Source organism: Ceratotherium simum, chromosome 31 (genome assembly GCF_057802395.1).
Source record: "Ceratotherium simum simum isolate JZ-2026a chromosome 31, ASM5780239v1, whole genome shotgun sequence".
In the NCBI taxonomy this organism is placed as follows: Eukaryota; Metazoa; Chordata; class Mammalia; order Perissodactyla; family Rhinocerotidae; genus Ceratotherium; species Ceratotherium simum.
Window position 1 is genome coordinate 26,830,934 of NC_141930.1, and position 12,248 is coordinate 26,843,181.

The following is a 12,248-nucleotide window of genomic DNA, read 5'->3' on the forward strand; positions in this document are numbered from 1 at the left end:
TACCCAACCACAATGTCTCTTTCTCTCAGGTGCTGTGACGTGTATGTGGATGAACGAACAGTGTAGCAGTGTCATCACAGGAGGGGAAGACAGACAAATTATGTTCTGGAAATTGCAGTATTAAGTGCCTTTTCCTCTTGAATATTAAATTTAACTCTATTTAATGTATTTTAAACCAAACTTTTAAATGAACTGGTGAATGTGCAATGATAGTAATTAGAAGTTTTACCACATGACAAATTTGTGGTTTTAAACTTTCTAAATCATGGTGACTTCCTTGAAAGCCATTCGTTGCCATCCTTGAAGGCAGATAAAGATATGGCAGTGTTAGGGAGAAAACATTACATTTGTAAGGCAGACGATCATCCCAGGATGATGATGGTCAGAAGACAGGTTTGGGTGGCAAAGCAAGTAGCTAAGAGATATCAAACCGGGCTGGGGAAGCTTTCAGAAAGCACTGAACAACTTAGAATTTTCCAAGAAAATGTGCAGTATTCTCTCCTTCTGAGTCACTCTATTTTGTCTTCTTAATCTACACAATTGCTGCCCATTGGGTTTTGGGGTAAGTGTGTTTTCATGGAGTGGTTACTTTCTATAACCTACTGTCCCCAGATTCTAAGAACCTGGGGAAGGATTAGCAGTTCCTGTAACAGCAAGTTTACTGTGTATAGGAACGGTTTATTTCATTATAGCTATTAAATGCTCATCTTTTCTATGACATTAAAAATATTTTTCTGTAATGAAAGTTTTCATTTTCTTATTTAAATGATTTATTACAAAGAGTAGTATCTTTTAAGAACTTCAAGTATTGATCCCTCTGGAAAACCATACTTAATGATGCAAATGTCATTCTTACACTTTTGAAACTATCATCTTCAGACCCAAGTCCAGACAGCAAGGTAGATAATCAAACTGGAAAAACTGGTTTGCTTTCCTAAATTTCAAACAAGGTAAGCTGTAAAGCAAGAGCACTGGTTTTCTTTTATATTCAACCTTTGAACCACAGTAATTATGTGATTTAAAATTTTTCTCTACTCTTTAAAAACCTTGTTGTATCTTGTAGGTAGTGTGACATGGGGGAAAAACTTGAATCAGACTAGGTAATACTGACTTTCTATTAAGTGTCATTAACGTTACTTGGTCTCGGGTGTTGCCAGGGAGAATCAATAGCCTCATTGAGTTCCTGCTGACAGGCTGAAGTGTGAGGGCCTGTGAGTCTAGGGTTCACAGCTGGAAGCCCTCTTCCCACACACCTTCTCTCAGCGCAGAGGGCTCTCCTCGGGGCCCCTGAGTGTCAGCTGCCCTGTGAGATGACTCTCTCCCTCGGGCCCAAAGTGAATTCACGTGCCTGTTTTCTAGGTCATGCACAAGTCTGGTGAACGCCACTGACAGTTTCCAGATGATGCAATAACAGACAGACAAAAATTTAACTTTATTTATACATATTTAATTAAAATAGAATAGACATAAACCAAAAATAAGAAAAAATGAGGATAAAATGTCACTGCCATTTTGTTTGCAGGGAGGAGTCAGGAAATTTAACAAATTACCAGGGAAACATTCTGAGACCATCCCAAAGTAGCTGGGTTACATAATGCTAAGAGTAAAAATGCCACAATTAGGTATTATCCCACTTAATCTACAAATGAAAGAAGGGAGTCACAAGTTTATCCTATTTACTATAAGAATTTTTACATTAAATATATAGTGATTCATTTCTCAGAAAGTGATACCAGTAACTTTTAGAAGAAAGAAGTTTCCATTACACAATGACTAGAAAATCTCAAATGCCACTAAGCAGCTATGCTATAGCTCACTATGTCCCAGTAAATGTTCTGGGCTGCTGTACATTTCAGTTTAATACAGAACTGCATTCTGGGTTTTATAAAGGCAGCAATAGTTATATTTTGGCTTTTATTCTAGATGCTTAGCATAGTTAAGGCGACAGTTTAAGCATATTAAGTGAAGGTAGTTAAAATTTAGTGATAACACAATCTCTTGCAACTTACATACACTGTATAATGCTTACATGGAATGAAACCAGTGTTACTTAATTGGTGTTTTACACACATACACACAGAGCATTAAAAAAAAAAAAAAAAGGGAAAAACTATCAAAAGCAATCATTCTAAATATACTGTGGTAACACAGTAAAAATGCAAATATACCATAGAACTAAAGTAATTAAACAGCGCTACTTGATATCTAGGATAAAGGTAACTGGTTCTAACACAAAGCTAAGCCTCTATCAGTCATCCTAATCATAATGGCTTGTAAAAGCATCGGGTTTCCAGTAGAGAAACTGTTCTATGAAAGTCAATAAATCTTTTCAAAGTTTCACATTTGTAAAACCAGGATAAGGCTATACAACTATCCTGAAGTCTGAACAAGGTATCAGATCAAACAGTGAGATTCCCAGCCATAACGTAAGACAGAAAGGTCCTCATGCAGCATATGCTCTCTGGCTCCTAGAAAGCTTCATGTGCATAATAGAAAGTTAAGTTGCCAAAGAAGTAAACTGGAGTTCAGCGAAGTTTCCATTGTGCCATGACTTTTAAACCTCAGGAATGGTGTGATCCATCAGGCTTTTCATAATGCTTGGTGCCATCCTACAAGAAAGTCACTTTTATTAAATACTGAGTTTTGGGTTTCTTTTTTCAAAAATGCTATGTTGATTCAAGAAAACTCCAATTCAAACTTAACACCTGTTAGCATCAAGTGGGATGGTGGGGGGGGAGGTCTTTTTGGTGAGTTCAGATCTAAGGGTCACAGGTAATCTAGTTGTTTGATGATTAAAAAAAGAAAAGAAAATGACAACGATGTTATGAATTAGGGGGGAAATGGTGTTTGGGGGGGTACCTATCACTGGTTTAAGAGAAAAGAACTCTAGAACAGTTAGTCCTAACAATAACTCCTGGTTTTCTCCCCAAGAGAAAGCTAGCTGCATTCTACCCAGAAGCTGAAACAAACCGAAATTTCATTACAGGTGTTGTTTTCAATCTTTTAAATCTTAATTCCACATGCAAGACAGATTCTGAAAGAAGGATTCTAAGTTGGCTTGGCAAAAACAGCTATGATAGAAGCCAGGATTTTAAAAGCTCTAGGGAAGATAATGTTCGCTGCCCCTTTTCTCTGCTCCCTGCTCAGCTTTCCAAATCCTCAGTTCCGGAGGACAAGATAGTAGCACCACACACCTCCACCTGCCTCCTGAGATGCTCGAGAACAAAAACCATTACTCCTAACATTCCACAGGCAAGAATTCTCCAGCATGAACTACCAGGAGTAGATTTCTCCTGAGCAGAGGAGCTGCAGGTAAGGTGCAGCGCAATTTTACTGAGAATTGAAACTTGAAATGAAAGCCTGCCCACTCATATACCCTTTTTCTACTAGGAAATGTGAAAATTTAGGAAGTATATAGTGAATTGTATTCGATACTTGGGAAGTTGTGAGAGGTCTCCTTACCAAGCAGTTCCTCTGATTTAAATAATGTACTTCGAATTTCTAGATAAACACCCATATCATCCCTTAGATTTGGGAATTAAAAGGCACAGTGCTTATATTAAGTCTATAGTCTACATATATTTCACATATAAGTCTACATATATATCACATGACCATAAGCATCAAGTTGAAGAACTGTCAACTTACCGTTTAATAATATGTTCAAAGATAAAAGCAGGCATGATTGTAATAGTAACTACAGTCCCAGATGTTGACAATATGTCTGCAATTTGAGAGTCCTGTTAAAAACACATAATGAAAATTAACTCCACTGAGGCTTTATTTAATAAACATAAAACTGTTATTCTTGGTAAAGAAATATATATGTCCTCTTATGGTTTGCTAACATCTCTAAAATCCTGACCCTTGGTATTTGTAATTTTTTCTAGTTTTCCTTACCAAGTTTAATTGTATAGAATCACAATTTTATAGGTAGTAACAAAATTGCTAAGTAAACTGAGTTGAATATAAAATAATTTCCCCAGATACAGTACTACTGTATCCCCTCAGTTAACTGTGTATTCACAACCAAAGTATATGAAATGAGCAGGTCTTAATGAAAACCTTTAGACCTTAAAATAGCCCTATTTAGGAATCTACAGAGGGGAAAAACTATAAAAACAAAGTACTAATACGAACAGAAACTATTACTCATTTCCTACAATTCCTGGATTTAAAAAAAGCTGGGCAGGGCCGGCCCTGTGGCTTGGCACCAACGCACTGCTTCTCCGGCCATGCTGAGGCTGCATCCCACATACAGCAACTAGAAGGATGTGCAACTATGACGTACAACTGTCTACTGGGGGGCTTTGGGGAAAAGAGAAAAAAAGGAGGAGGATTGGCAGTGGATGTTAGCTCAGAGCCGGTCTTCCTGAGCAAAAAGAGGAGGATTAGCACAGATGTTAGCTCAGGGCTGGTCTTCCTCACCAAAAAAAAACAACCGTGAGATACTAAGACAGTTATTCTTATTAAAAAAAAAAAAAGCTGGGCAATCATTCCTTCAGTGTCATCAAAATCTTCAATGCCCACGTCTCCACAGAATTCTAGTTCGAGGGAGTTCAGAGATCATCTAGCCCAGCCTCCCTTGATACAGGAACAGTAATTCCAGATAATAGCCCAGATCATTCGTTTGACTGGCCCGAGAGCACAGCTAGCACAAAGCACAGCCAGAGCCCCCATGTTGCCCACCTTCCCACTGAGTGTCTGTATTTTGGAAGTCAATGAAAACCACCTAAAGAAATGAAAAAGACATTTGCTAAAATAAAATTGCAGCGGAACAAGACATAAGTTCTGTTCCTTACCTTCAATCCAATGACATTCTGTCCATTGATTTCACATATATTATGTTCAGTAAGAAGACCGTTTCTGGCTGCAGAACTATCTTTCACTATGGATGTTATCTTTCCATTTTTAAAGATAAAGCCAACATGTCCAGTACTATCCTTATGCATGGTAATTGTCCGTTCGAAGGGCCTATAAACATAATGGGTTCAATTAAAAATTTAATTCCAAGGTAAACATTTTAATGCACTTCTATTCTGCCATACTGGATACTTTGTTATAATAAACTTCATGTTGCTACTAAGAGCAGGTATGGCTCTGATATTGTACATTCACAGAACATCGTAGTGTAAAAAATCATTAAAAAAAAAATCTCTCAATTATGGTTTGCCTAACTTACTAATCAAGACTTCCTTCTTTTAAGTAAGAAAGACTTAACTGAACACAATGCTTCAATGCAGTTTATTAGTATGATTTTTTCCTTTAGAATTCACTATAATTTAACATTAAGAATGAGACAGGTTTGAACAAAAACTGCAGTGTTAAAAATGAATTTTTATCATTTATTAACATTTAGTATTTCCTGGAGCTTAACTGTTCTTAGGAAATAGTTATTTAAAACTTTTATAATATTTCTCACATCTTGATTTTGTAAATTTTATAGAACATAGACATTTTTGCTGTATTTTAAAAGAAGTGCAGAAGCAATAGGACTGCAGTTCCTCACGGCCCTTTTAGAAAGGAAGGCATGCGGCTGCTGGAACAAGGCAGCCGGCTGTCTACTCTCAAAAGCCGTACTGCCAGCTACACGTGCTCACTTCTCGACAACTCTGCTATCAGGTTACTGTATGGGTTTTATGATAAACCTGTGTTTACAATACAAAATTCGGAACAGTCACATCTTCCTGTTGGTCCAAGTTACTCTGAAATTTTGCTTATCTATAAAACAAAAATGGCATTCACCTACAAAACGTTTACTAAATACCTACCAGGTGTGAGAAACTGGAAACACAAAGGTATATAAAACAAATTTAACTGAGAAGAATAAAAACAAAAGCTAGCTGTAACAATATGATTTAGGACCACCCTTAACACTTGTGGGGGCCAAGGCAAGAAAATAAATGCCCATATTTCATGTGCTACATGTTTAAATTATAAACAAACTAACTGCTAAATAAAATGTCCCATCCTCCCACCCTGACAACTAGAGCTTCATAACCACCCAAAAGGCCAGATTTGGTTTTCAGACCTGCAGACCACCTGGGAGCTGTGCAGGGCCCCTGGCACTGTGTGTGTACCCCCATGCTGGATGTCTACGCAGTAAACTAGAAAGTGAGGCCAGAGACGCCATGCTGCTTACTCTTCCAACACACGTTTCCTATTTTCTAGAGCAACAGATTAAGACAGGAAAGTAACTTCTTAGTGAATTTCTATAAGCTCTGAAATAAGGTGTGTGCAAAACCAGAATGCTATTTAAAAAAAAAAATCAGACTACGTAAGAAAAATCTGCACCACACAATTGCAAGACTGTAAGGCTGATACATAACATTTGATCATTTTCTGCAACAAAATACTATATTTACAGTCTTAAAAGTCCAAGAAAATGGAAAACTAGTCTTGAATTTCCTTTGAACTGTCTAGTCAGCTTACCTGTCACGAATAGTCATAGTAATCTTCTCGCCAAAAGCCTGTTTGAGCACCTTGTGTGACTTATCAGAGCTCCAGCCTGCACAGTTTTCCCCGTTGATCTGGAGTACTTGGTCCCCAAATCGCAGACCCACCAAAGAGGCTGGAGAATTTGCCTGGACTAGCTGAACAAATACACCCTAGAGAATAAGAAAATAACTGTGGTCACTTACTACCATTAGGATATGGTTTAAAAATGCTGGAAAATTAGGAACCAACTTAGGTTAGGAATCTACCCTAGTAATAAAAAAAAAAAAAAAAATTACATGAGTATATGTATCATTACTCCCAAAAAAGAAACTGAAAATTTTATCAAGGGAATAACCCCAAGAAATAAGGCAAAAAATGAGATCTCAGTGTTAATTTCTACCTCACATCATGGCCCACCTGAGCAACCTCAAACACCTGCTTCATCGTGGAATAAAACAAGACTAAGGAAAATAAAATAGGATTCCTATAATCAGTGTAAGCGTCCATGAGTCTGATAGAATACCATGTAGGTATTAGCACATGACCATTATTTAGGGGGACAGTGAGTCAAGGGTTAGAAGTCTTGTGATTTCTTTTACTGTTTAAAAAATGATAGTTCTAAGGTCATAACTCTACCTTTCAAGCTGAAGGATTCCTTTACTCATTTGCTACATTATGCATAATCAAATAAAACTAGGGTTTATTTAACAGCCTAAAATGGTGGGCACATTCAGTACCACTCCAGTCGTATAAAGAAGCCACTATGAAATAAAAACAGAAAAGTCCAGTACAGTTAACTAAGAACTAAACCCACGTAGATATTTTTACTTATATAAACTCTCATCTCAGGTTTTGAACAACGTATAAACAATCGTAAAAGAAGAGTAAACCTGGTAAAACATGAAAGCATCTACTAGGTTAGGCCCTTGCTACCATCTGAAGCTGGGTCAGACATGACCTCTGTCCTGTGTCCTACACTTTAGTTTAGGGCGGTCCATGAAAACTAGGCAGCACCTGTGGAGTGGTCAGACCACTGAGCTTTGGCCAAGTGGACAAATTTCACTACAAGGATACCTGCAGTGGGGGACAGGGGCCTATGAAGACTATCTTGTTTCTTTAGGACACAGGAAGAGAGAGCAGCAAAGTCAGAGCTTCCCCAAGAAGCACGCTGATGTGTCTTGAATAAGCTACAAGTGTGCAAAGACATGGATGCCCTCAGCCCTCTGTGCAGGCAGGCGGGTTGAGGCTTCCTGCCAAGGTCAGCCTCAGCCCTTTACCACTGTGCCACGTTCATTATCATTTTCTATGTGAAAAGGACGGACATATTGAGGAAATAACACTTAAGACTAACAAGGAATCTGATAAGGTAATGCCTAAAACCATAAATCAGGACAAAGACTCAGCATGTCCTTAACAATCCTAAATGCTTCCTCAGAGAGTAACTGTTTAACTTCTTCTGTATGGTAAGGTGAGAGGTAAAGTAATTATAAAGGTAAAGTAATGGCTGCCCTAATTAGAAAGTCACTTTTGCTCAGATAATGACCTATTAAATTCAAACTGAAGGACAGAAATAGCAAACATGCAAAACCACTTCACAAGTTAAATGACCATCATTTGGTTTAAAAATATACATCATAAGACCACTGATTCTCATTGGCCAGTCTTTTCTTAACTTCCATATCTGTTGCCCTGTTTCAAAACTAGAATTTTATTTGTATGAACTATGTTATAATATATGCAGCACAGTGAAATTTATTCTGAAGGGCTCAAAAAAAAGAAAAGAAATTCATTCAAGGTAATGTTGGAATTCCCAACTCTGCCTCTTCAAAACAGGGCATCTCCAAGTGCAAAAAATTTAAGTTAGCAGATTTCAAATATTCTCAATTACAGATGCATTACTATAATTAATTAAAGCATTTCCACTTTAAATTTATTCTAACATTGATCACTTAATATCCTATAAACTATTTAGATAAATTCAAATAGATTTAAAAATACTTACATTATCTATTGATTTAAGCCTGAGCCCAATTTTTCCATCTTGATCCTTACACAGAATGACTTCACGAATCCCTTGCTTAATTTCTGCTCTACGAATTCCAACATCATTACCAGTTACAGGAGCCACCATATAGTTCATACTGGAAGGTCTTGCCACCAACTGCTGACAAAAATATACACAATGCATCAATATTTAGAAACATTATCTAGTGAAAAAAAATCTAAAATGACAATTAACTTAAATATACTCAGTTGTGGTTTCCCAAAAAGTAATTTGCGAATTATTTCCTTCAGATAAAGTTTGATTTAAGCAAAAATGACCCTAGTTTTTATTTACTAATTCCTCAGGTAACTTATTCTTACATTTATCATCTCCCACAGATTCAATAACTTACTCTCTGTCTGTTGCCTTCTGAATTCACTGGCATTTTTTCACATGTACTTTGGCTTGTCTTCAACTCAAATTTATTGTCCTTGAACTTAAAGGCCATATCATACTTTTGAAACTCACACATTTTCCAGAGGGTTCTTTCATGTGGTCTGATCTTTAGTAATCTACTTATCCTTTCAGAGTTTCTATAAAAAGGGCAGCCTTCTTACCTCACAGTGCCATTGTGAGGACTCAGAGAGAAGTGCATGTAGTATGAGTGCCGGCACACATGAGACAGTCAAATGTTCTTCTTGTCTCCTTTAATAAACATCTATGCATTGAACAATCGTGTGCACAAACCAGACTGCTCTAGAATAGTTATACTAGGGACTCGTGTTGGTACCAAGTTCAAGTTTCCCATTTTTTTCAAGTTTTCTTGACCAAACCTGGTTCCTTGCTTTAAGTGGACTTCATCAACCAAAAACACAGTGAGAGAAGAGTCTTACCAAGGCTTTTTAATTGGAATCTGTCATAAAAAGCTCTGATCTACCCAAGAATTGTGATGCGCAGAGAGGCAATGACGGAAAGAGGAACCTCAGCTACACATACACATTTGCAAATTTTTTCGTTCAGGATTCATGGTAATTATGACAGCATATTCTAAAGCTGACAATCTAACAGGAGTAACACACACAACTACACTGGAAATCAACACAATGACAGAAAATATTACTTATAAAGGACCACAAAGGTTCAAAAGAAGAAATAATTACAGCTATACGAGACATAGGACAACCAGGTAATGAGACAGAAAAATAAAAACTTAAGAAGCAAATGAATTATTTAGTTTAGCTGGAATACAGGACAAAAGGGGGAGCTTTGGAGTGGTTTTACTTTTGGAAAAGAACTCTATTTTTTCCAGCAAGTATTTTTTTTTCTTCTCCCCAAAGCCCCAGTACATGGTTGTATGCCCTAGTTATAAGTCCTTCTAGGTCTTCTATGTGAGCCACCGCCACAGCATGGCAACTGATGAGTGGTGTGGTTCTGTGACTGGGAAACAAACCCGGGCCACTGAAGCAGTGAGAGCGCTGAACTTTAACCACTAGGCCATCAGGGCTGGCTCCCAGCAAGTATTTTTAAGTACTTACTATGTGTCCTTACTTACTATAACCGTTATGACCAACACCACGTTACCTCTGCCCCCTCCACCATTCTAAGCAAACAACCATCTCTGGTGAGGGTGACTACAATAACCTTCTAGAAGACAGTCTCCCTGCTTCCACTCTTACCCCTCCACTATCCACTCTCCACACAGCAAGCATAGAAATCTTTAAAAAAAAAAAAAAAAAAAAAAATCCTATTATACCATTCCCACAACTCAGACCCCAATCCCCTACCATGGCCTACAAGGCCATGGACCACCTAGCCCTGAACAGCCCTCCAATGCCATCTGCTACCACGTGCTGTGCCTTGTCTCCTCCGCCCATCACACAGGCCTCGTCCCTCAGCTCTACTAAGTCAACTTCTGCCTGAAGGCCTTCGAATTCTGTCTATACTGTGTGGAATGTTCTCCCACCAGATAATCACATGCCTCACTCCCTCATTTCCTTCAGCTCTCTGCTCAAATGTCAACCTTTCAGACAGAACGTACATGTTCACCATACTGAAATACAGCCAGCCCTAGCACTCTATTCACTTACTCTTCCTCCATTTATTTCACGTCATAGTATTGGTTTATTTGTCTAGAACATGAGTTTCACTGGGGGGGGGGGGTGCTGCGGCTCACTATTCTGTCTACCACACCTAGCACAGTGCCTAGAACGTGTGGGTTTTTAAGCTAGTGGCTCACTTCTCCAATCAGTTAAGGTGCCAGTGGGAGACAAATGTTGAGGGACAGGGGCTCTACCGTTCAGCATGTAATATAGGCTTTGAATGAACAACCAAATATACGATGCAGTTTCTTCCAAGGCCTGAAAAGGTCTGGAAACCAAGGTGTGGCAGTGGGAATGGTTCTTCTCACTGTTACATCTAAACAACCACACACAAAACTTTTGCATCCCATCCCCACATCTTTGAGCTCTGTAGTTTGGAGGTCTTACTTACAAGGGAGGAATGCCTCCAGGAAGGGATGCACGTTTCCTGTGAATTAAAAGATCACCACCTAACTGTTTTGGACTTCACATGCCCCGGAAACAAAGACAAAAAGAAGCTACTGACCTGGCTAAGGCGATTAATTCTGGTTTCCAAGAGGAAACGGTTGCTGCTAGATAATGGGTTCTAGACTACGGATGGAACTCAGGAGGTGCTCTGAGCTGCTTTTAGGTCTTCTGTGTCCAAGAGTAAAATTAATACAAAAATAGACCTATGCTGGTAGTCATGATGGTGCCGGACTTACCCTCCTGCCACGAACAACCAGAAAATTGGAAAAATAGGAGGCAACAATTTTTGGACAGTGGACATTAGGCAACACAGGACAGTGATCCCTGAGCGAAGGGAAACACATGAGGCGAGCCCTGTCATCACCTGGCTTTCTGCCTAGAGCATTGTCTGAACTGGAGCACAGAGGTGCGAGTCCCAAGCAGAGCACTGTGCTCGAGAAGGTGAGGAGACAAAGATCAGAGGTCAGGAAGGCTGACGCAGCTAGGAAGGCAGCTGAGTCCCTAAGAGGAGGCAGCTACAGAGAAAGAGCCCCAGGATTCTGTATAGGGGCCCCTTGAGTCTGCTGCTGAATACGAATCCAAGTCTGTGTGAGGGAAGCTCCACAAGGCCAGGCAAAGAGCACGCAGGGAGCTGTCAGCTGAACGATTTCTGGAGATCACACGGGGCTGGGAGACATTCAAATTCCCAGCAGCCAGAGTCGAGTGTGCTGGGGGAATACCCAGGGCATTCAGTGGAGAACCCAGAGGGGACACACTTCTTTAGCAATGGGGCTGTACTAGCCCTAGTAAAGGCTGCTTCAGACCCACCCCGACAAAGCGTAAACCAAGCCTCAGGAGGATCAAGCTGATCCACATGTAACTTCACTGCCTGCAGGACAAGTGCCAGCACTCTCTAAAGAAACACAACACACACCAGCACCTAACAACGTAAAGTTCACAATGTCCCTCTCCAGTTAAAATAGGAGGTGGTATGTGAACAAGCAGGAAGATATAACAAAAAACCAGTCAACAGAAAGAGATTTAGAAACAAAAGATCATGAAATTAGCAGACAGATTTTAAAAGAGCTACTATAAATATGCTCACTGATTTAAAGGAAACAAGGAATGAAAGAGAAGACATAGAAACCAAATAGAACATGCAGACAAGGAAAATACAATATGTGAAATGAAAAATTCACTAGATGGGAAGAGTTCAGAGAAATCTTCAGCAACAAATCAAAATAAATTAAAATAAAAAAAGGAAGAAAATGCAGGGCACTAAAGAGCCCTGGAGATTCAGA

At 39.0% G+C, this 12,248-nt stretch overlaps 2 protein-coding genes across 4 annotated transcripts in view; one reads left to right on the top strand and one right to left on the bottom strand.

Moving 5' to 3' along the window:
• Positions 1-753, top strand: part of NSMAF (neutral sphingomyelinase activation associated factor) — a 60,823-nt gene extending 60,070 nt beyond the window's left edge. For both annotated transcript variants that reach the window (XM_087420533.1, XM_087420534.1), the window contains exon 31: positions 30-753. In XM_087420533.1, coding sequence (XP_087276659.1) covers positions 30-124 — 95 coding nt within the window. In that variant the 3' untranslated portion in view covers positions 125-753. The remainder of the gene's footprint in view (positions 1-29) is intronic.
• Positions 754-1,425: 672 nt separating this feature from the next.
• Positions 1,426-12,248, bottom strand: part of SDCBP (syndecan binding protein) — a 36,753-nt gene continuing 25,930 nt past the window's right edge. The window contains exons 5-9 of one of the 2 annotated variants that reach the window (XM_004435725.3): positions 8,441-8,602; positions 6,433-6,608; positions 4,803-4,974; positions 3,649-3,740; positions 1,426-2,609 (exon numbers count right to left, since the gene is read on the bottom strand). In XM_004435725.3, the coding sequence (XP_004435782.1) occupies positions 2,555-2,609; positions 3,649-3,740; positions 4,803-4,974; positions 6,433-6,608; positions 8,441-8,602 (657 nt within the window). In that variant the 3' untranslated portion in view covers positions 1,426-2,554. The remainder of the gene's footprint in view (positions 2,610-3,648; positions 3,741-4,802; positions 4,975-6,432; positions 6,609-8,440; positions 8,603-12,248) is intronic. The other variant, XM_087420535.1, reaches the window with a different exon arrangement.